Below are 25,121 nucleotides of genomic sequence, written 5' to 3'. Positions count from 1 at the left end.
TGATATCAGTGATCGTGAAATAATTACTGGCTTGCAGGCTGGCTTTAATATTAATAACAGATTTGTATCCCATGTGTACACGTTTGGTGTAACATTTTTGCAAATAATGATACAACCTGAGTTCTTTATATTCATTTATTTAATTGGGTGCATTTCTTTCATTTTCCAACATTGAAGCAGTGAGGCCATGAGATGATTCCATTTGGCCACTAGATGGTGGTACTGAGCCATTCTGTTGAGAATAGATTTTTCTGTGTTTTCCAATTCATTCAGTCATACATCATGATCTTATCCCCTTTAACACATTCACACATACACAGTGCCAATATCAATACACAATTTGACTAGCCTCTACTACAGATTTGATAACTCAATCTTCGTTTGAGTCTCAGTGACCTTAGCTTTAGCCTTGGTATTGGGAAAGAGCCCTTCAAAGAGAAATCAGAGACCTTGATCCAGAAATAGAGGAAGGAACTCCTCTCCTTACTTATTTACTATTCACACCTTTGAAGGCAGTAAAAGCTGAACTTGTATGGGGCTGATGTATTGAGAGCGCCCAACCCTCGGTTCCTCTCATAAATACCTGTTGTCGCATCTGGTGGGTTAGCCTACATGACAGAGCAGCTGATCAATGAGAACATTCTGCATCTCCTCGTCACTTTATGGTCCTCTTTCCAAAAATAGAATCTCTCAGCAATTTAAATGTTCTATTGAACACTGCGACTTGTCTTTTGATCCGCCTCCTCACTCCCAGTGTGTGTGTGTGTGTGTGTGTGTGTGTGTGTGTGAGAGAGAGAGAGAGAGAGAGAGAGAGAGAGAGAGAGAGAGAGAGAGAGAGAGAGAGAGAGAGAGAGAGAGAGAAGGAGTCTAGCACACAGGGCCCCACACCTGACGACACAAAAGGAGCTCCGTTCATCACCGTGGCAGACGTGCTAGAGGTTTTCAAATGCATAATATATACGCAAAGCTGCTGGACCAGATGGAAGGTGTCACCAGGTGTTTAAAGTGTGCGCAGAACAGTTGGCTGGTATCTTTACCATCATATTCAACCTCTCACTCTCCACAGGCATAGTGAAGAAGGTACGGTGACATGCCTACGACCGGCGCCCTGTTGCTCTCACCTCCATAGTGTGCAAATGCTTTGAGAAGATCATCAAGATGGAGCTGCCACCCTTCCTTGACCCCCACCAATTTGCCTACCGAGGTTACAGATCAACAGACGATGCCATTGCCACAGCACTACACACAGCCCTCACCCACCTCCCACTCACCCACACAGCCCTCACCCACCCTTGTAGACTACAGCTCGGCATTCAACGCAATAGTCCCCTCCAGACTCAAGCAAGCTCAGGGACCTATAGGAATCAACCCCAGCCTATGCAGCTGGATCCTGGATTACCTGACGGACCGAAAACAGGCGGTCAAGATAGGCTCTAAAACCTCCGCCCCCCTGACCATCAGCACAGGAGTCCCCCACACAGGAGTCCCCCAAGCCCCCTCCTCTACTCCCTGTATACCCACGACTGCATGGCCACTCACAGCTCCAACACGAGTAATCAAGTTCCTGATTACTGACGGTGACAAGACGGCCTACAGGAGTGAGGTTGGCCGTCCGGCTCAGTACAGCCAGGCCGATAACCTTGCTTTCAACACTGAGACCAAAGAGCTGGTGGTGGATCACTGCCCAACACACAGGTTGTATCACTGCCTGGTACGGGAACTACTGCACTGCCCAAAAGCGCAAAGCGCTGCAAAGGGTAGTGCGGACAGCTGAGAAGGTCAGCTGAAGTTGTGTGCTTCCCTCCATCCAGGACACCTACAGCGACCGGTGTGTCAGAAAGGCCCTCAGGATTATCAAAGACTCCAGCCATCCAAATCAGAAACTGTTCGAACTACTGCCGTCGGGGGAAACGGTACCGTAGCCTCGGGGCTAAAACCCAGAGGATGTCGAACAGCTATTTCCCTCAAGCAATCAGGCTCCATGGGAAATGCACTGGACTGTCTCCGACAATCCATCCCCACTGCATTAATAATATATGTTATGACTACCTGCACACCGCCTGATTACTTGAATACTGCTTCTACTTGAACTCTGTACTGCTCCATATCTGGACCATATTGCACACCGTATGATAGTCTATTACATCTCATTGTAACCTGCACAGTGTTTTTTTTGCACCACCTGATTACAACTTCCTGTAATGTATCATACCTGAACTATATTACGGCATACTGTATGATATTGCATCATGTCATTGGAATCTGCACAGCCTTTTTGCACCACTGTTCTACAGCAGCACGACTGGTCCCGCTGTAGGACAACTACCATCACTTTATCACCTTATTACCTCATCCTACGTGTTTCTATTATCACCCGTACATTGATTCTGACCTGAGCCGTGCTGGAGGGCCCTGGCCGACAGTGTCTCCTTCCTGCCTGCCTTCCTTCCCTGACACAACCACAGGACCACACTCTAATCCCATAGGCTACAGCAGGCTATGGGGCCCACAGCGCTGCCTTTGAACAAGGGGCCATACATACATCATGAGGAGGAAGAGGAGCATCCCTCTAGCCTCCAGTATTTAATATGCAGTCAAATCTAACAGGGGGTCCTTGCTAAGCACTTCAAAGGACTTTTGATGCCTTGGAAAGACTTGTAACGAGTGAGGGCTCGTTACATTTGTGGATTATGACGCCAGACTAGGCGGTCCAGTTTAATTGGATTGGACAAAGTAGTCCTGCTTTTGTTTTTCCACGATTTCAAATGAGATATTTGAAACATGAGATTTTCTTTCTTCTTAATATCAATTATGGTTATACTTCTGCATGAGTATTGGACATGATGTCTATAACTATGAAATATCATATTTTAAGCCTACCAACATGTTACATCATACAAGCCTACTACTACTGAGAGGTCAAACAGGTTGTTTTCTGTTATTTTCAGAGTGTGTGTGTGTGTGTGTGTGTGTGTGTGTGTGTGTGTGTGTGTGTGTGTGTGTGTGTGTGTGTGTGTGTGTGCGTGTGTGTGTGTGTGTGTGCGTATGTGTGTGTGTGTGTGTGTGTTTGTTTGTTTGTTTGTCTCCTCTCCTGACACACTATGGTCTGTCTGCATTCCATTTTAAGATCCCCACTTCACCAACTCTCTGATTGGATTACTCTGCCATAACACCTGGTGGCCTTGCCCAAAATAATGACATCTTATTGAAATCCTCTTAAAAAAAAACTAGCAGACAACTCCAGAGATTATTTGGTAAAAAGATAATCTCTTTGGCAATGATTAATTGACATCAAAGTGCACAATGTGCATGCCAATCCATGCAAGATAAAGGCCTACACCTGTGGATAGGTCAGAGAAGTGGGGGCTGCTAAATTTAGTCTAATGCTTTATGCTTTAATTCTGCATGTATTTTGGTAAATGTAAAATTTGTAGTAGGCCTACTTTATGAATACGGTATGAAATATATTATAATATGAAATGGAAGCAAATTGCCTCATTTCTCTTTTGGTTGTGAAGGATCCCTTGACATGCGTTGAAAAAAGACCAAATGTACAAAGCAAAACGTAGATATATGTCATGAAGATAAAGCCATTATAGCCTATATACAGCAGACACAAAAGCCTGAAACTACTTTGATAACCTATCAGTCATGTCATTGCATTATAAATGACAAAGCCAAAACAATCATTCAGACACAGTGACCAGTCATTCAGACACAGTGGCCAGTCATTCAGACACAGTGACCAGTCATTCAGACACAGTGACCAGTCATTCAGATACAGTAACCTTTTTTATTGTGCAAAAAAGAGGCTTGTATCTGATCAGTGATGAGCAGACTCAGAGCGCAGGTGTCGTCTGTGTTGTGGCACCTTGGAGGCTGCAGCCAGCCTGTGTGAGTAACCAACTCTCTATGGGTGAGTAAACGCAACGTTTCATAGGCAGTCACTTGAGAAATGTTTGATCTTTCATAAAAAAAAAAAAAGATCGGTCGGTAAAGAGCAAAGGAGGTGTGTGTCCAAATAAGAACCCCCCGTTGAGTGATGACATGAAGCGTACGCCGCCCGTGTGGTGAAGGGGCTGCTGCCATTGACGGTACAGCGGCGGCTAAAATGGGAGCGCAGCGAAGCGATGAGAGGCGAACCGTATCACCGGGGAACCGAGCGACCGGGTGCTGAGAACGGGAGCATCACCGACCAAAACACCGCCAAACCTCAGCACTTCAACCGAACCACGGCCACTGAACACAAGGGGGAAAATGGCAATTTCAAGGTAATACATTTATTCTCAGTGATGCATTGTTTTGCATTTTTGTTGCAATTATAGTGAATAATAAATGTATTGTATCATCGGCGCCTCAGTGTGCAAATATGAACAATGGAATTCTGGAGGATGATTTGAGCATATCCTTTCTTCATCGCGGTTATTCTATTATATGTGAGAGAAATAATGTCTCAGAAAAAAAAAGATTGATTTACTGGAACAGTTCTGATGTGTCTGGAGAATAGGGATCCACTGGCAAATGTCTCTGTTATAATTATGTCATGTACAGACAACCTCATTGTGTCTAGGGCAGTGGCTACCTAATTCCTACATATAGTCTAATATTGACCATATACTGTAAACCCTTACAACATATGCAAGGATGTGTTCAACTAAAAATGAAATAGGCCTAATTGAGAGTAATGGATAAGCTTCAACAGTGCAGTTCTCTGGGGCCTGTTATGTTTGAAAGCAGACAAAGCCGTGTTTGAGCTTGTGCTTCTCTCCTCTCTCATCCTCTCCTTCAAGATAAACAGAAAAAACAGACTGACAGATAAAGAAAAGGAGCTGCCTGCGAGATGTTGGACGGAAACCGTGGAGTCTGCTGGAGCTAAAGCCACACATGCTCTCTCCCCCACCCCGCCGGCCTCAGCATGACCACCTCCGAGGCGCCCGGTGTGGGCAGTAACTTCAGCTCCCTGCCCTGGGACCCTGGGTCTTCTGGCTCTCCGGGCTCCTCCTCCTCCTCCGGAGAAGAAGACCCCCCCGGCTGGCCTTCGGTGGCCAACAGTGTGGTGAAGATCGCGCTGATCTCCGTCATCGTGTGCGTGTCTCTGTTCGGGAACGTGGTGGTGCTGCTGGTGTTCCAGAGGAAACCTCAGCTCCTCCACGTGGCCAACCGCTTTGTCCTCAACCTGCTGCTGGCTGACCTGCTCCAGACCGTCCTGGTCATGCCCTTCGCCATCGCTGCCACCGTGCCGGGCGTGTGGCCCCTGGACGCTCGCCTCTGCCAGGCCCTGGTGGTGCTGATGCACCTGTTCGCCTTCGCCGGGGTCAACACCATCATCGTGGTGTCGGTGGACCGCTACCTGGCCATCATCCACCCGCTGTCCTACCCCACCCGCATGACCCCTCACCTGGGCACCAACCTCATCACCTGCACCTGGGTGCTCAGCCTCCTCCAGAGCACTCCGCCCCTCTACGGCTGGGGCGCCATCGACTTCGACCGCCGCCACAACGTGTGCTCGGTGGTGTGGTCCTCCAGCCTGTCCTACTCCGCCCTGGTCTCCGCCTTCTCCTTCTGGCTGCCCGTGTCCATCATGCTGGGCTGCTACTGGATGGTGTTCAGGGCGGCCAGGCGGCAGAATGCCCTGGTCCACCCCATCCAGACTCACCCCCACCCCCCCCGGCCCTCGAGCCAGCCGGAACCCCAGGCCCCGTGCTCCGGCAGCCCCCAGCGCCAGCCCCCTCCCTCCGACGGCCCCTTCTCGGCCGGGGGGTACCCCCTGCGGGCCCGACACAGACGCTTCCACTACCACTGCAAGGCGGCGCGGGTGGTCTTCGTCATCATGGCCTCTTACATCCTAAGCATGGGGCCTTACAGCGTGCTCAACACCGTCTCCATCCACTCCAGTGCCTCTGTGCCTCCCTGGCTGGCCTCGCTGGCCCTGGTGCTGTTCTTCCTGCAGTGCTGCCTCCACCCCTACATCTACGGCTACATGCACCGCAGCGTGAGGAAGGAGTTCCTGGCGCTGCTGTGCGGACCTCTCTGCAGGCAGGGCCGCCCCAGCCAGAGCTCCGCCGTGGACAGCTGCTTCACCGTCACCGACGGCCGCTCCGTGCACCCCCACCTGCCCAGCCTGGCGGCCCGCGTCTGCCCCCTGCGCACCTGGGAGGAGAACACCACCTCCACCTCCCCCACCATGGAGAGGAGGTCCAGCCGCAAGGAGACCACCTCTACCAGCCTCAGCCCAGAGAGAGAACTCACTGTCCACAGCAAGTAGAGCAGGGGGGGGCGGGGGGGGTGGGGGGGAGCAGGTTGAGGAATGACTGCATGGCTGGAGGGGTTTCAGTCATTCTTTCCCCTTCATTAAAGATGAAATGGTTCTTCAGCATGGTCAAGCTTGAGCAGATTTGCCTTCTACTCTACAGGGTTGTTCTTTCTGACATTATCCGTTGTTGGTGTTTACGGAGTGGTGTGGTTTGACATCTAGATTATCTGATGTATATTTGCCATATAAATAATTCCAGTTGTAAAGTATTTGTTATGGGCAAGCAGCAGTATCTCTTTGAAAAAGCCATTGCTGGTCCTTTCAGTGTTTACAATGCATTACAATGTATCTGTTAAGGAAAATTGCTGCAGAGAGTCCCAGTGAATCCTATTGTAGTAAAAAGTAGTATTTTCCCTTGTTTATCAAATTTACTTCAGTGAATGAGAAAACATATGAAAGGGTTCAAGCATTTTGAAAGCACACTGTATGTCTCTCTATCGTCAGAGAGACATCTCGGTGTCAAACAGACACAAAATAGATCTCCTCATATTATTATGATCCATAAATATCAACACAGCTATTTTAGACTTACAACTACGAATGTATTTGACTGTTGTGAACAATGTTAAAAATGGGCATTCGCCGTTGAGTCTTTGAGCTTGAGGGGCCATACATCACGTCTGGCTTCTGCTTGAGCTTCAGGCTAAACATACAGAACATAGAATGAAGTTAGAATGAACTTTATCAGAAGTATTATCACAAAACGACCAAGTCTCTCTTAGTGCAATAATATGATATACTGTAAAGTACAACAAGTGATGTCCAGGAAAGATATGGTTACGTAGGACCAACGTGACTTGTGTATTTCATCATGTTTCCAGTCTAGTGATGGGCCCGATGTATTTCCTCTAGCTACTGTACCAATCAAAAGCACAGCTGCCCTCCTCTGTATTTCCTAACATGTATCATCATCACATCTCGTATCCCCATCGATCTCTGAGTCCCATGATATCGCAGACAGTGTGAGCAGCCGCAACCAACCGCAACCGTTGAACTCAGGGTATTGTGTCGGGAGGGTTCGAGTGTCCCAGCCTGTCCTCGAAGCCTCTTGAGCGGGCGAGCGTTGCTCTCTACACCAGCGTACAGTCTGTTCCTGTTCCAGAGCGCCGTCCTCTGCCGACGGAGCTGTTCGCTGTCTCGTTATGATTGCACGTTCTCCAAGACCACCGAGGTCTCATCAGGCAGTTATGCTCCTCAAAGGAGGCTGAGAGCTCTCACAACCCCCCCCCCCCCCCCGTGTTACCTGCACTCATCGTGGTAGGCCTCCCTTCTGAATCAGCTCTCTTTGCAGCTTTCTATTGAGCACAAATACCATATTGGTGTTACTGTACTATCGGTGGTCCTCCCTGCACATAGCGTAGTACAGTTTATGAGAACCAGGGCACCAATCGACGAGAGGCAGGCATTGGCTATATAAAAAGAGGTATCAGTGGTAATAAAATCAAAACAAAACAAGATCTGAAATACTGAGAATACATGGGAATTCTCAAACAATATCTCACATATTCATAATTGACATGTGTTGAATATGACATTGTTTAAAGCCATGGGACTGGTGCAGATGTAGAGCTGATATGACTGTCCTGGAACAGACGTCTCTGAGGAGCTTCTCAGGTTGTTGGGTTTTATCGAACATGCCACCGACCTCTACCTCAGCAGGGCATGTGCTTTTCATTTCTGCTCCCTTGTTAACGGGTTAGAGCAGCCATACAGCCCATGTTAACGGGTTGGAGCAGCCATACAGCCCATGTTAACGGGTTAGAGCAGCCATACAGCCCATGTTAACGGGTTAGAGCAGCCATACAGCCCATGTTAACGGGTTAGAGCAGCCATACAGCCCATGTTAACGGGTTAGAGCAGCCATACAGCCCATGTTAAAGGGTTAGAGCAGCCATACAGCCCATGTTAACAGGTTAGAGCAGCCATACAGGCCATGTTAACGGGTTAGAGCAGCCATACAGCCCATGTTAACGGGTTAGAGCAGCCATACAGCCCATGTTAAAGGGTTAGAGCAGCCATACAGCCCATGTTAACAGGTTAGAGCAGCCATACAGCCCATGTTAACGGGTTAGAGCAGCCATACAGCCCATGTTAAAGGGTTAGAGCAGCCATACAGCCCATGTTAAAGGGTAAGAGCAGCCATACAGCCATAAAACTCAATGTACAAAGGCAGTCAGAGCTGCAGCAGAAACGTGGCCAGTATGGAAGCCGCAAGCGTGAGAGCCACAGCAGCTCCGCCACGCACACGCGCTGCTGAGGTAGAGGTCAGCGGTGTGTTCGAGCTGTTACACCACAACCTTTCATGCAGTAAGTATTGTCATTCAAACCCAAGGCCAACTCATCTGAGAGAAGAGAATCCATACATGGTATCCAGATGGTAATATTTGGAGCCATTGCCACTGATATAGTAGTGTTACTTTCAGCAGTGGCTCTCTCTGTACTGATTGGAAGTCCTAAAGCAAGTCTGATTTGTATACATGGTGTTGAGAGACTGAAGTGTATTTAGTATGTGTGTGAAGTAGACTTCAGAGTGCTGAGAAGCTTAACTTATTAAAATGTAGATGACCAGGGGGGTATTCCATCAACGTCACTAAAGGAAAATCCAGGTTTATTTTGAAAAGTCTCACAAGAGTTATCAAAATGAGGCTGGATTTTTTTTGAAATCTCACAGGATTTATCAAAATAAGCCTGGATTGTCCTTTAGCGACGTTGATGGAATACTCCCCAGGAGACATAGTTGACAATCAAACATACTATAATTGGATCATATGCCTATCATCACATATGCCATTGTTAAGTATTGTGCGATATGTTACTTGTTGAATATGTAATATAGTGTAACAAAATATTATAATTGTTTTATATACATTACTTACAAACTAGAGATTTTTGTGATTTCTATTGTGCTTTTTTATTTTCAACATGGTCAAAAGATGTGTGTACAGGTCATTTATAATTATTAATAAAACATATGTACGATTCCACAACAGAACTCAATTCTTAAAAATTCTCTAATTAAAATGTAAAAGGCCAGTAAAGTTCAATCTAAACATACAAAGAATGCAAAAATGAAGCAGCTCTTTCCAATTAATCAAATGTGTTTAATATTTGTAAAAATGTTATCACCTTGGGTGATGACTCCACACTGCTAGAAGGAAAAAAGCAGCAGTATTCATACATAAAGTTAAGCCACCTGATAAGTTCTACAAGAAATGGGGACACAAATGTATATGTTTTCATCAGCAAATAGTTTTTCTTCATTTTGAGTAAGACATATCACTCCAGTCGAAACAAACAGGTCATCTGAACGGGTAATAAGCTCTGGCTTACATTTTTCACTGTTGTAATAAAGTACAATAATGATGCTTCATAACCAAGTTCTCTATTTATTTTTGTCATATAAACCCAAATATAGCCATAAAAATAACAAAAACAAACAGGTTTCATCATGGCGATTTCATGGTTATAGAGATGAAGATCAATTGTTGGAAAACTATAGTACAGGCCATTAATGGTTACGATTCTAAAGCCCCCCGCCTTCACCTCCCCATAACAGATAAAAAACCAACAAACCAAAACAAACAACGAAAAAAAGATGACGTTTTTTTTAAAGGACAGTTCCATAAAGGTCACATTCTTTTAAGCATTTACATTTTCTCATTACAGCAGAGGTGGTGAAGAGAATCACAATTAGACACACGGGTATCTGAGAATATAAAAGCAAAAAATAAAGTACATTTTTATACATTAGAAATGGAAAATAAAACGGTTTTTCGGCTCCTCCTGCACCCTCCCGAAAGCACGAACCCACTGAGACAGATCTTTGGAACTCACCTCGAGGGGGTCAAGGTACAAGTCAAATCACAGGAAATTAATTGTCGATGGAAAAAAGCAAAAAAAATAATTAATTAACGACAGTAACAACAGACATATGACGATGATTCTGAACGCAAACAAGGAAAGGGCTCTGCTCTGCTTGGACACCCCTGCTCTTCTCAGATGTGTGGTGGTGGTTTCAGTCAGAGTCCGTTCAAACAGTTCCTTTTACAAGCGGGTCACTGTCCGAGGAGAGCAAGGAGAGTGGGGCCCTTCGCTGGTCAGTCCACCTTGACCACACTGTAGATTTTATTTACAAACCAGAAGCAGGCAAAGAAACCGATGGTTCCTGAGTGGGGGGGAGAGAGAGAGAGAGAGAGAGAGAGAGAGAGAGAGAGAGAGAGAGAGAGAGAGAGAGAGAGAGAGAGAGAGAGAGAGAGAGAGAGAGAGAGAGAGAGAGAGAGAGAGAGAGAGAGAGAGAGAGAGGGGAGAATATCACCTTAGGGCACTGAGGCGGTAAACACATTTCTGAACATCAGCCCATTCAAACACATAGTGTAGTCACCTAGGTAGGGCAGAGAGGACTTAGGAGCAGGTGGCTTTTCAACACACAGGTGTTTCATCTCCACACAGGGATGATTTTACTTTACTATTTTTTTAACGTAATTTTTTCTGAGTGGGACAGTCCCACTCATATTTTTCTTTTTTATTGTGATAGAGACAGTAGAGATTTGACAGGAAGGTTGGGTGAGAGAGAGAGAAGGGATGACATGCAGGATATGTCCGTGGCCGGAATTGAACCAGGAACCCTGCGTCTACATGGTCGACGCCCAGTGTGTTACGCCACCTAGCGCCCCCAGCCCCCCACACAGGGATGGTTCTAACTGTTCCACACCACCTAGCCTCCACACAGGGATGGGTTAACTGTTCCACACCACCTAGCCTCCACACAGGGATGGTTCTAACTGTTCCACACCACCTAGCCTCCACACAGGGATGTGTTAACTGTTCTACACCACCTAGCCTCCACACAGGGATGTGTTAACTGTTCCACACCACCTAGCCTCCACACAGGGATGGTTCTAACTGTTCCACACCACCTAGCCTCAACACAGGGATGGTTTAACTGTTCCACACCACCTAGCCTCCACACAGGGATGGTTCTAACTGTTCCACACCACCTAGCCTCAACACAGGGATGTGTTAACTGTTCCACACCACCTAGCCTCCACACAGGGATGTGTTAACTGTTCCACACCACCTAGCCTCCACACAGGGATGGTTCTAACTGTTCCACACCACCTAGCCTCCACACAGGGATGGTTCTAACTGTTCCACACCACCTAGCCTCCACACAGGGATGGTTTAACTGTTCCACACCACCTAGCCTCAACACAGGGATGGTTTAACTGTTCCACACCACCTAGCCTCCACACAGGGATGTGTTAACTGTTCCACACCACCTAGCCTCCACACAGGGATGTGTTAACTGTTCTACGCCACCTAGCGCCTCACACAGGGATGTGTTAACTGTTCTACGCCACCTAGCGCCTCACACAGGGATGGTTTAACTGGCTCACGCCACACAGGCCTCTCTCAGCTCAGGGAGGAGGGGACCGTAATGAAATGAATAAAAACACAAAACTAATGACAGAGCTCACCAGGCCACCGCCACAACACTTCAGGAGCACACAGACTCTCTAAATAACCCTGGCGTCATAACTTACAGCAGACTCGGCTGGCTATCACAGCCACCACCCATTTCCATTCTTAAAAGGCTTGTAAAATCCCTAGAAAAGGGGTGGCTAGAAACAGCAGATGAATCTGCCCAAGTCTGCCAAAAGCACCAGCAATGTGTTTTGTCAAAGTGAAAATACGGAGATACCCTATTTGTTTGAGCTCCTCTCTGGAGAGAACCCAGATAAGATTTTAATTGGGCAAAATCCTGGGAGAAGATGAATTCATCTGCCTCTGAAAGCCCTGTTTGACGGCTCAATTGGGGCCATACAAGAGACTCCGGAATTAAGTTTTGATCAAAGTTGGGAGGAGGTGAAAGGGAGAGGCAAGGAATAAGAAATGCTTTTTCCCCCCTTTTTCTTTTCTTCTTAAAAGGCAATCAGAAATAGAGCAGATTAGGATTATTCTTCAGATCCAAACGGAAAGAATGGAAGATCTTATTTCTTGGATTTATTTCTGGATAGAACTATCTTCTATCTGATCTTTCTGCCAGCCCTTTCCTTAACACTGCTCATCCCAGTCATAAGATCGTGGCTGACACTGCTCTGGCGATATGCATCCGTTACTTTATCTGACCTTAAAACAACAAATGCCTATGAAGGTCATTTTATCATAAGAGATAAAAACAGGGCTCTGTACATTTCTTGCAGAGAGAAAGACACACGAACGGACCGGTGCCAGCCGGTTCTGTGCAGCCTATTTCACTGCCATTGTTTATGTCTCGTGTGGGTGTGCAAGGCAGGACAGGGCCAAAGAGTGCTGTTACCATGTCAACCTGCATCCATCTCTACCTGTTCTTAGCATGGCGACGGCCAGGGAGGGAGCTCTGCTCATCACTGCCTTTTGATGGTGTTGTTGTGTGGATACACACGCCTACATTTCTCCTCCAGCACACATCTATATTTCGAGTGCCGGCGCAAGGAAGTTTCCATAACAGCCGTAGTCAGGGATCCTTCTATTATAATAACATCTATTATGATCCATGGCAACCGGTAAATTGAACTGAAATTGAAAAGAACTGCCTCAACACTGACATCCATTCGTCGAAGAAGAAACAACCTCTCTGTTCAAACCGATACTTACAGGCTGACCACTAATCACCCGTACGAAACAACATATGTTACATGATATCTTCGTTAATTCGTGTAGCCACGATCTAAACCCTGTTCTTTTTTTCACAGCATCCGTAAGCCACTAAAATGTCTGGATGAGGGAGGTTTAGAGAGGGGCTGGAGGTGAATGATAAAGGGAGGGTGGTGTTATGGATGCATTCTGTTTCAGGACCGAGAAGCACACTGATGTGAAGGAACACAGAGGTTCCCAGTGAGAAGGGCACTGGTGTGGTTATATCACAGCCGTGTCCAGCTAGCAGCTTATCCTCTGTGGAGCAGTAATGTCAGAGGGAGGACTCGGCTACGCTGTGGAACACTCTGGGCCTTCTGGACCTTGGAGACAGCTACCTTACACACACCCCCCCCCCTCCCCTCCTGTCCTCCTGACCCCCCCCCCCCTCTCTCCTCTTGGCTCAGAATGAGCTATACACAGCCACAGGAGAGAGAACCATAATATGTAAACAAACACGCATCAGAGAGAGAGAGAGAGCGAGAGAGAGAGCGAGAGAGAGCAAGAGAGAGCGCGCGCGCACGAGAGAGAGAGAGAGAGAGCATGAGAAAGAGAGAGAGAGAGAGAGAGAGAGAGAGAGCAACGTCCCCAACGAGGACCGTTCAAGCTGATTTGTGACGGCGAAGCGCAGGATGACCCAATTTGAAGACAACACTATAATAAACCACTAGAAGGAACCACGGGGGAGGACATTTCCTTGGTCTCAGCTACTGGGATCTTCCCTTCGACACGGACTTCCATCTGTTTCATCATGCTTCAAAGAGACTCTTTAACACGGCAGCCCTAGTGGGACACGTGCAATTAAAGTTTGTTTAACTTCATTTACCACGGTACAGCTTTTCCTGCCGGTAAAAGCTAAGAGGAAGTAGCGTATCTTGCTTGCACAACGAGCAAACAAGCAGCGCAGTAGTACCATAGTACACTTCACGATACGATAACACAGGAACAGGATAGGGATCCTGCAATTAAATGGGTCGGACGCCGAACTCGCCTTACTTTGTGACCTACTTTGTGCAAACATTAAGCGAACAAATGGACGACACTACCCACACCTTTCTCCCTCTGGCCTACCTCGAGGCCTCTGAGAACACAGCTACTCCAGAGAAACAGTCCACCCTTCGTACAATTCCAAGCGACTGCCCACTCCGACTTCAGACTGTCTGAAGAACGGGGAGCTGAATCCTCCCGGAACAACAGTCCATCATGAACCATGCAACAGCCCTTTCCAAAACGTCAGTGTTTTTCCCCACAGGATTTTATGGGACTGTTGTGGGTTGGCCTCAGACCCTCGGGGGGGTGGGTATTATCGATAGCGCTAAATCGTAGAGACCTACAGTAGATGCAGTGTGAATCACAAAGATCGCGTCGCTCACATGTAAAAAAATCGCGCCGCTCACGCCGAGGTCTAGTTGATTAACGGGAAACACTGAGTTGACGATTAATTGTAACACGCAAACACCTGTTTACAGAGGCTAGCTTCGCATCGGGGGGGGGGGGGGCTAGGTGGAGGTAGAAATCGGAAGGACGGGCTTCACTGCTTTGCACGGTACGGCGAGGTCGGTGACTCACCTGTGAAGAGGAAGAATATGAGGACCATGATCATGGTGTAGCCGAAGTAGAGGATGGTGCTGGCCGCGCCCACGATCTGTAGCTTGGAGAAGAAGTAATGCACGGCGTAGACGAACAGGTAGACCGCCGTGAAGCCGCTGGTCAGGAAGGAGCGCCACCACCAGTGATAATCCTAGATTTTAAAAAATTATAATAATACATTCTTTGGTTAGGTACATCACAGAAATTAGTGCTTGGGACCACTTTGTGGTGGAAGAAACTTATTGTTTGATTGAACCTTTATTTCATCTAGGTTCGTCTCGTTATAATATATATTGCACAGGAGAGACCTGGTAAAAATGTGTTATTCAGGTAAAACTTAATACAGATGAGACGTGGCAGTGGGTAGTTATTTAAACATACCCCACCACACCACCACACCCTACCCCACGTAGGGTATATACCACTATGTATATACCGCCATACCACTCTAGGAAAGAACTGTTGGACGACGATGACACAATTGACTTTTACACAATGGACACCCACCTCTGCACACAAGTGGAAGTAGCACAGCAGGATGGTGGCCTCGGAGCAGGTGATGAGGAGGATGATGAAGACCAGGAACAGGAAACCAAACATGTAGTACATCTGGTGAGACCTGGAGGAAGAGTAATGGTACAGAAATGATCAGCTATGTTCTTTTAGGATTCAGTACTACTAAACACTACCAGTGCAGGGAGCGTTTTTGCTTCCAGATAGTAGGGGTGGAGTCGACCTCTAGTTCTTACCAGATGCTGTTGAGGATGAAGAAGAGCTGGATGAAGATGCAGCCGAAGGGCAGGATGCCCCCCATGACGATGCCAGGCACGGGCTTGGTGAAGAAGGACTGTTCTGGGATCTGCCTGGGGATCTGGTTGGTCCTCACCGGCTGCTCGATCGCCTGCAGGACAGAACGGCACGGAAACCGGACAAGACACCGTTAAGACTCTCGTTCGCTAGGTGCTAGGTGTTCTCAGGTCGTCTCGCCAGTGTGAAAGGGATAAACACTCGACTCCGAATGCAAACACAGGGGGGCAAACGCACGTGATGCAGTCCAGTACGACCAGTACATCAAGAGTTACTCAGCCCAGACCTTCAAAACCTCTTAACGATATCGTTAATTCTAGGGGAAATACAACATGGGATCCGGTCAGTGTGAGAGAGGGGGGGGGGGGACAACGACTCACAGCCTTCTTGAAGCCGAAGTAGGCTCCGATGAAGGTGAGGGGGACGGAGATGCCGAACCAGAGAGCCAAGATGGCCACCAGGGTGCCGAAGGGGATGGCCGCTGAGGAGCCCTCCACCCACAGGATCAGGTTCATCAGGAAGAAGTCTGCAAACACGATCCTGAGAGAAGGAGGGGGGAGGGAGGGGAGAGAGACTCAGTAAATATCTTGCAGTAAAGTAAAAGAGGGGAAAATATGAGACAAAACTATTCGTGAGCTGAAGAGCTGAACCTACCCTGGACACAGCAGAGCCGTCAAGAGAACGTTGGTCTTCCATTTTTCACCGCCAAAAGCTGGGGACACACACACGGGGGGGGGGTTACAATCTTACTCTGATCCACATCCACTCAACGTGAATGACTTGGATTTCCGACGGAGGTCTCAGCGGCGGTGACAGAGACTGCGGGCCTGAATCGGAGGCGTGCCGGGGGGAGGGGACTTACTCTTGTAGAGGCGGGCCGACACGTAGCCGGCGGGGGTGCCCAGCAGCACCCACAGCACCACGGAGCAGGTCATCAGGGCCCCGCGGTTGGCTGGAGACAGGAAGCCCAGGCAGGCCAGGACTAGAGGGACAACAGACCAACAACCGTCAATCAGCACCGTCACGAAACACACAAACACACTGCAGGAACTATTAACCATACCTCTCCTCTTACGTGTATATATATATATTTATATATATATATATATATATATATATATATACACACACTATATTAACCATAGTATATATATACTATATTTGAGCATCTGTCATCGACACTACTACTCTCAACGTCACACCCTCATAACTCTTCCCTGTAGGTTACACAGACTAGAGGATGAGTTACGGCCGAATAAACTGGGACAGGCAGGTATCATAACTCGTACGAGCATAAATCATTGTGAGATGTGTGACGGCTGTGCTCGACACGCGAGGGATGGGGGGGAGGGGAGGGAGGTGCTCACAGAGGGTGATGAAGGTCATGATGAAGATCTGCGTGCCCTGTCCCAGGAACACGGACAGCAGCATGCCCTTCCTGGGGGGCCGGAACACGTCACCGTGCACCTGCTTCCAGCCTGACTCCTCCTGGGCGTCCTCCTGCAGGGGGGGGGGGGACCAATCAGAACCGATCACCACAGAGAAACGGGTCGACGTCACACATTACGGAATAATAGCATTGATAGGGACCAGCCAATCACCAAGAGAGTGATTTCTCTTTTCTGACACCTGGTAGCGAAGCAGATAAACAGAGGACGACAACACCTTTGACAACGGGTTTCGCGTGGGGCTGTGAAATATGGTGATGGAGACATCCTGCTCTCAGCACGGCCCCGGGGTAGCTGGACAGACCAGGGGACTGTAGCTGGACAGACCAGGGGACTTAGTTGGAATTCTTCAAATAACTGACTGCAGCAGCGGTCACGGATGTCTCACACACACCATATTTGACTGATGATTTTTTTGGGTGTGACACCCCCCCCCCCCCCCTCCCCCAAAGAGGCAGTTCCCAGAAATCAAACCACACCAACATCATCACCAAATAAATAAGAAACTCCAGGAAAAAACTTCCTGGAACACACACCGACAAGCTTACATAGGATATGGAAGTGTGTCCCGAGGGTTTCGGAACTTTTATCAAGTCCGCCTGTGGAACATCACAAAAGAGGGTTTGTGATTGGGTGGATTCCTAACGTCCACAGAACACACCCTGTCGTTTGGCAGGGTGCCACAGTTAGTCTGTCTGACTGTTTCTTAGGAGTCATTAACAATCAATTGAATCATCAGGAGTTTTGGTTATGTATGTTCAACTGATTCATGTGTTTTGGTCTGCAAAAGCAATTTTGAACTGAATTTTGAACAGAAGTAATTATGACTGATTCACACAGTATATTCAGATGCTCAGAGCAGAGAGTGTTGGACAGAGTCTCTGTATGGTAGGGGGGGGGGGTGCCCTTAGTGGGAGGGGGGGGGCTTCTTTTACCTGGTCCACCTGGTTGTACCTGGCGATGTCCTTGTGCAGAGTTCTCAGCATGATCATGGCCACCATGCCAGACAGGAACAGCACGATGACCAAAGAGTTCATGATGCTAGACACACACACACACACACACACACACACACACACACACACACACACACACACACACACACCAGAGTCATACACCATTAACACTCAACATGAACCATGGATCTCTTCACTCAACACTGCAGGTTTAAAGTGACATTGTACTGTATGGTGTAAATGACTTGTATGAACGTGTCTGTTATTGAGATGTGGACCTTATTAGATCTGGTTGTCTGACATACCTGAACCACTGGATGTTGGTGTGAGGCATGGAGACTAGGATGTAGTCCCATCGAGAGGCCCATTTGATTTCATTATTTTCCTGTGAATGGAAAAAGTGTTTTATTCATAAATGAAAGGTTGACCCATGCATGCAGTATTCATTACACCATACCGATACTTCATCTATAATTCTCTAGACCAAACACAACCTCGAAACTGATACCTTCACACGGGTTGTTATTGGATTGTTGTGAGGGGCCTAATGTACCTCAAAGGAGACAGAGTAAGAGTAGGTGATCTTGACATCGCCGTTGAAGTCTCCGGGAACCTCCATGGGGTGGACGTCATCACACACCAGTTTGTTCTCATCGGCATGGTTGATACTGTCAATGACACACACACACACACACACACACACACACACACACACATCAGAACATTCCTACATCTGCAGATCTGAAACATGTACGCACTTCTACACACACAACTCTTAAAAAGATGCAGGCTCTAACGAAGTGCAAAACGAGTTTTCTACTCTTACATGGGACAATAACCTCCCCCACGGATACTAGTTGTTGTTATGTCCTGTTGTGTACATGTCTCTGTGAAATTCAATAAAAATATTAACCATAAAAACTAAAACAAAGATGCAGGCTCATAAAGGCGAAGGCTTTTTACATTGCTGCTTGTGAGCCTTCAATCTAAACTACTCATTCATCTGGTTTAATGGACTGGATAATGGACCGTGGCATGGACATTAGTAATCCATATTACAACAACTTTAATCACGCATCATTTCCCTAATAAGGCATGGTAAATGTTATGCAGGCAGCAAGTCAACCGGTGCTTTGCCCTCCTGTGGTGAAATGTGGAAATGCACCTGGGCTGCACGACTCTGGCCACAGGCCTGCCGCTTTTGGTCTAGTCTTTTAAATCAGCAGCTCGTTCAGAACTCTCTAGGTGTGTGTGCCAGCTGTGGCAAAGCACAAGCAGCAAGACAGCCGGCTTAGGTGACCAGGGTTGGGCCACCTGCATTACACTGAACACAACCTCATCCCAACGTGAAGTGGAATAAGACATGCAAGCAAACAGTTGTGAGAGGGAACCATGTTCATATTGGCAGTGACAATACGTTCAAGACAGTTCAACACAGTAACTGAGTGTCTGTTAAAGGCCCGTGCCAAGCAGTTTGCCTGTTAAATTGAAATAGTTGTTTTAAATTGTTGCTTACCTATTGTAAAGCACTTTGATGTAAAGTGCTATACAAATAAAGTTATTATTATTATTATTATTATTATTATTATTATTCCTGACTTTTCTTTAAAAAATAAATAATGGAAGCTGTTGTGATGATGTTGGTCATTCACAGAGCTATTTGGGGAAAGTAACACCAGATAATGCTAGGAGCAATTCTCTATAAAGAAAGGTTGTTTGACTCAGTTGCAAAATGTGTATTTGACTAACAAACAAGGCTAGCCATGGCACACTCTGGAGCTCTGTAGCTGGATGAAATGCGGTACATCACAGCACGTGGGAAATAAAATAAAAAAATAGAACCTATCGCCCAAAATACACATGCTTTGACCTAAATCGTAATATTCTGACTTGACTCTTTGTGCAGCACCAGGATGTCATATCAACTAATAAAAACATAAAAATGACTTATGTGGGCCTTTCAGAAACATAATGAATACAACGTCATCCATCTGCCTGTCTCTCTGTACACAGTGTATGCCTGCTCTCACCTCTTGGGTTCCAGGGTGGCAGCCACCAGGCGAGCCCCCCTCCACCCCTCGGCCGCCCCGCTGTGGTAGGTGATGCGGATGTCCACGTGGTTGAAGATGTAGAAAGTGTTCTTCTTGTTGAACTCAGACTGAAAGACAATGTTGACGTACGTCAGTTGAGAGCGACTCATGTTGCAAAGTGCAAAGTCATACAAAAGGGGTTCTGTCTGAGCCTTGTATCACCAGTGTTTCCTCTATATGCATTTATTGGTGGCGGGCCGCCACGAATGAATTTCCTCCACCACTAATTGATTGTCCCAAAAAATAAATATCACAAAACAAAATCCACTTCTGAACATTTTAGCTGATTAAAATATATCTGATCCTAGATCAGCGCTATAATGGATGTTGACTAAAAGTGCACCTAAATCCACGCCCATCTCTCTCTAACCGCTGATCCAAAATCAGATTAATGACATTAAACATTCAGTTGACGACGTGACACAAGGGCTACTCCTGATTGGTCTAAATGTGAACCATCTAAAAGATACAAAAAGCTGATCTAGCTAGCTAGGTGCACAAATAAGATATCACGTTAAATAACTTCGAAAAATTAAACGAAAACAGCGACAGATGGATGGATTTTTCAAGAAAAAAGATGTCCCAGACACTTCAAACATTGCTGAAGCTAGCAGTGGCTATGAGCAAAACACGTCCAATTTGCATGTGCATCTCCGTGACCGTCACCCTGCGTTGTACTCTGAACTCCAGGTAAAATGAGCCTTGCTTTACTAGTTAGTTAACATAGCAAGTGACTGTGAAATTCATCTGAATGCTCATTAGCAACCTTATGCACTGTGTGAACGTGCGGATAGCCAGAAAAACTGTCGCAAGTTGAAGAACTCGCGCAAGTTGGAAACACTGGGAAACTTCGCCAAGTTGGACATACTTTTCCTGTTGTGTTTGAGACGGAGCCAAGACTGCTCGTTTGGAAGGACATTGGATCCGTGAGTAACGTAAACCTTCAGAGCTGATGGATGGAAACCGGTATCACAAGTTTATATTCTGTATATATATATTTTTTTTTTGCCATCCTCCCTCTAGTTTTGGTTGAAATTAGGTCGTTGTTTTGAGCGCGTGTGCACGCGAAAAAAAATCACGCGCTATGCGTGCGGACAGGGCTCTCCGCCACTAATGTAAAAATTCCTGGAGGAAACACTGATTACCCTTGAACATGGGATGTTTCACTGCAGACAGGGATGACATGTTTTACTTCAGATTTAATTTGCTATGATTTCACAGCCATGAGGAAGGCAGCAACAGGGTGCTTAAGAACTATGTGGAGGCAGTTAGGCAATGGCATACAGTTGACTAAGAACCTGAGACATCTACTACCCCCCAGCACTGTGTCTCCTGAGACACCTGCTTCCCCCTATACTGTGTCTCCTAAGATTTCTACTTCCCCTCTTGTACCTGTTCCCCAGCATCTATAAAAAAAAATCTACAAATTCTTTCTTTCTTCTTCTAGCACAACAACTGCCAATGGCCCCTGGCCTGAGCTAGATTACTCTTCCTGCTACGACTGGTGAATTGATGATTCCCTTGCTTGACATATGCCTATGCTTAGAACCAGTAAAATGTATGAATGTGTCCTTTTCAGCACTGTATAAAAGCACAAACATAAAGGAATAACCTACCTACTGTAGCAGAATACTCCAGGCAGACAATTAATCAAGGACTTTTTTCCAAATCCAATTATTCGAGGAATCGTTTCAACCTTAAAAGCAACCATCCTTATTCATGGACTGTTATTCTTTTGCGACTTACCCGTGACACCTTTATGTAACATCAATATGTTGTGACATATTGTTTGACTGCACTTGATAAAAGAAAATGATAATAACAATTTTAAGTAAAAAAAAAAAAGCAACCATCCTATGTGCAAGGTTAAAAACACAGAGAAAGGGGCGCCTGGTGGAATAACGCGCAAGCGCTGACCATGTAACTGCAGGGTTCTCGGTTCGATCCCGGTCGCGGACATATCCTGCATGTCATCCCTTCTCTCTCTCTCGCTCATCCTTCCTGTCAAAATCTCTATCGCAATAAAAAGAAAAATATGTGTGGGACTGCCCCACTCATAAAAAAAATAAACACCGAGTGTGACTCACGTTGATGACACAGGCGTCTTTGGCGCGGCCGAGCGTGGTGACGAGGCAGCCGATGGGGAAGCCAGGGTTGCAGTATTTCTGATTGTCCTCCACGTCGTAGCACCACGTTACAGGCATGTTGTCAACAATCCTGAAAAAGAACACATGTTGTTCAACTCATCAAACCCTCGTTCTAGATACAGTACATTGGAAGAACAAAAGTCTCTCTGGTTTATCTGCACACCTGTATCCACATTCAACATACCACCAAAATACATGTTTTGTTCATTAAACATAGAGTAATTATAGAGTAAACTCTTGTCTTACAGGTAGTGCCGATAGAAGAAGACAAACCAGATCAACTGTGCCTCACATCCATGCATGTGGGAGTGAGCTGCGGTCACACACAAAGATAGCAAGGCCCACATTTATTACTGTTTCAACTAGAAGGAGTAACTCACCAATGATGTTGGTAGTTCAACTGCATTCCTCTCTTGATGAAATCCAGACTGGTCTTATCCTCTGATTTAGACTTCGAATAAGATTTGGTGCACACTTTCTGGCACTTTAAGTCTTGTTTGAATGAGAACTGAGATAATAAAAAAAAAAGGGGAAAGGAACTTTCACCGTCATGCAGGAAGATAGGATAGAACAACAGATTGAACAGGATGCCATTTAAATTCTTACAAAACGAGATTCCTACCTTGTATGGTGACGTCTCAATTCTCTCACCAAACAGCACCTGGCCAAGGTTCTCAGAGGGCCTCCTCTCCTTCTCATCTTTGCAGAAGTCAAACCTTAGAAAGCAGTTTACAATTAATGTGATTAATGCACCACTGCCCCTTCACTGGTTCAGAAGAGGATTAAACCATGGTACAGGTTAGAGCCAGTGGAAGGTATTACCGGTAGCATACAGTGCTTATACAAGCGTAATGCCACACCATTAATCCTGTTATTTAGCGCAGGAGCTAACATTTATTAAATGAATAAAATGGCTTATATATGGCAATGTATGTGAATCGTGATCAGTGACACTGTGGAACATTTTTAGCCGACTAGTACTATGGTAGTCGGGCGGTAGAAGAGAGAGAGGGGGGGCGGGGGGGAAGGATGTCACTATAGGGACCTTCGCAGGACATTCGCATATTGGGACATTCTCAGGATCATATAAGAACATTGTTAACAAACAATAATAATAATAATAAAAAAGAAGAACAAGAACAAGAACAAGAAGAACAAGAACAAGAAGAAGAATCATCTTAATTTTACATCTTGATCTTCAGTCAACAATAGTTATAGAGAGAGTCTGGGTGTGCTCATTTGACAATGCCACATAGCACAAAAGGTGACACTTGGTAGGACGCGTATTAAGGTATTTCTGGTGTAGCAGGTCTGGTGGAAGTTAGATATACCGGTTTAACCAGAGTTTCTACTTACACGTCATACTCGTATGGCAGAACTGATTCAACTGAGTCCAGACGATTCACAAATAGCTGGATGTCAGTCTGCAAAGGAGAACACAGATGGGTCATCATGGGTGGTCTGTCAAAGGCTGGCTGCCACAGAGTTATGACAAGGCTTATCAGCTGCTATAACATGATTGTCTGCACCTCCACACACACCGTGTCCCTGTGCACCAACAATTGCACAAACTAATGAACAGCTATTCCAACAACGCCAACCAAATAGTTGAACATTAAATATGAATTAACCTGGACTAGTTAGCTAGCGAGCGTCACAACAATTCTACTCTGCTATATCTGGTTAGTATAATTGTGCACGATTATCATATCATTGCCCTCAAATATGATACATCTGATGGCATGTCAGTCAGGTAGCTATGGTGGCTCAGTATCACCATCCTTCTTGGTGTCTCTAGTGTCACTTGCCTACAGGCAGACAGATCCAGCTAGGGGTGCGTTCTGCGTTCGTAAAATACGCTTTGGAAATCTGATATGCACTCATGGAATGCCTCTCGTCCAATCAAATTAATCGATCCCTTTATGACGTTGAACCCAGTGTGCGCTCCGGTGCTCTCAGAGCGAATTTACGAACGCGAACACCCTAGGTAACTGCTAGCTTAGCTGCCTTAGCACCACTAACCAGCTAGCTAGCAACACAAAGTGACATTGAAATTATATATATCTAAAAGTCCGTCATCCTCCCAAGGAAAATAACCCAAAAGTGTGACTTTACCTGACAGTCGTCACCCCCGTCGTCTTTGACACAGAAGCTCACCGGGGCCAAACCCGGAAGGTAGAACCCGCAACAACAGTTCAATGTAACTAACACTATTAGTAGCACCTCCGGGTGTATCCGTCTCTTCATTGTACCGTTACCGTTTAAAATACCCAATCAATGTGTTCCAATGTTCAATTTAGGTCGTATGTTGTTCAATGTAAGATGTCTTTATTTCCGTGAAAACAAACGTTCTCTGAGCTAGCTTGCTGCTGGTGACGATGATGATGATGATGATGATGACTTGTCAGCCAGTTGAGAAGGCTGCTGCCTGATTGGCTCCGGCGCGATGTGACGTCACAAGTAACACAAGACTCTCACGGGGCTGTGTTCGGAATGGCATACTAGCATACTGCTCATACTAGATATGACGTAGATTTTGAGTATGCAGGCAGTGCGTTCACACTGGACTGTAGAGTATGTGAAATTTGAGTATGCAAAAAATGTTTTAGTATACTAGATTTTCGGTCGGCTGGTATTGGCATACTTATTATGAATTTAGTAAGCAGTATGCAGTATATACTCATTGAGTATGCTAGTATGCAGTATGCTAGTATGCCATTTCGAACACACGTCGTTGCGTTGCTTGTGGGAGGGACAGTCGAACCAACCTGACCTGTGTCCTGTATCTTCTAAAAAAAAAAGCCATTCCAACATTTCTAAACTACTACTACTACAAAATAATCTGAATATCTTTCCCTCTTGTGTTCTATAAAGATGTCAGTATTCCTGTCTTTTTCTTTGTCTCTTTCTGTGTTTATGAAAATTCATAAATAATTATTATAAGACAACTGCGGCTGCGCTCGTCAATTCGCTCTGAGAGCGCCGGAGCGCACACTGTGGTTCAACGTCATGAAGGGACCGAGTCATTTGATTGGACAAAGAGGCATTTAACGAGTGCTGATCAGATTCCAGAGAGAATTTTACAAACACAGCCC

General features: G+C 46.2%; 2 protein-coding genes across 3 annotated transcripts; one reads left to right on the top strand and one right to left on the bottom strand.

Annotated features, from left to right (window-relative positions):
- Positions 1-4,915: 4,915 nt before the first annotated feature.
- gpr101 (G protein-coupled receptor 101) lies at positions 4,916-6,265 on the top strand (the record flags this gene model as incomplete). Its single annotated transcript, XM_080525124.1, has 1 exon — positions 4,916-6,265. One exon carries the CDS (start codon positions 4,916-4,918, stop codon positions 6,263-6,265), a length of 1,350 nt encoding a protein of 449 aa, XP_080381250.1.
- A 2,982-nt stretch (positions 6,266-9,247) lies between these two features.
- tm9sf5 (transmembrane 9 superfamily protein member 5) lies at positions 9,248-24,393 on the bottom strand. 2 transcript variants are annotated; one of them, XM_080526690.1, is made up of 18 exons: positions 24,142-24,393; positions 23,383-23,450; positions 22,649-22,742; positions 22,407-22,534; positions 21,967-22,096; positions 19,820-19,947; positions 18,343-18,457; positions 18,095-18,174; positions 17,769-17,874; positions 17,382-17,432; positions 16,753-16,885; positions 16,248-16,367; positions 16,040-16,097; positions 15,766-15,925; positions 15,328-15,479; positions 15,086-15,197; positions 14,558-14,729; positions 9,248-10,478 (listed from the first exon to the last, which is right to left on the bottom strand). In XM_080526690.1, the coding sequence occupies exons 1-18, from the start codon at positions 24,271-24,273 to the stop codon at positions 10,411-10,413; spliced, it is 2,007 nt and encodes a 668-aa protein (XP_080382816.1). In that variant the 5' UTR covers positions 24,274-24,393; the 3' UTR covers positions 9,248-10,410. The 2 variants fall into 2 exon arrangements, with proteins under 2 accessions (XP_080382816.1, XP_080382815.1); XM_080526689.1 differs by lacking the exon at positions 17,382-17,432.
- Between the last annotated feature and the right edge of the window lie 728 nt (positions 24,394-25,121).

The sequence above is a fragment of the Nansenia antarctica genome, assembly GCF_963989245.1.
Source record: "Nansenia antarctica genome assembly, chromosome: 3".
NCBI lineage: Eukaryota > Metazoa > Chordata > Actinopteri > Argentiniformes > Microstomatidae > Nansenia > Nansenia antarctica.
Note: the sequence above shows the minus strand (reverse complement) of the source record. Positions and strands in the feature narration are given on the sequence as shown.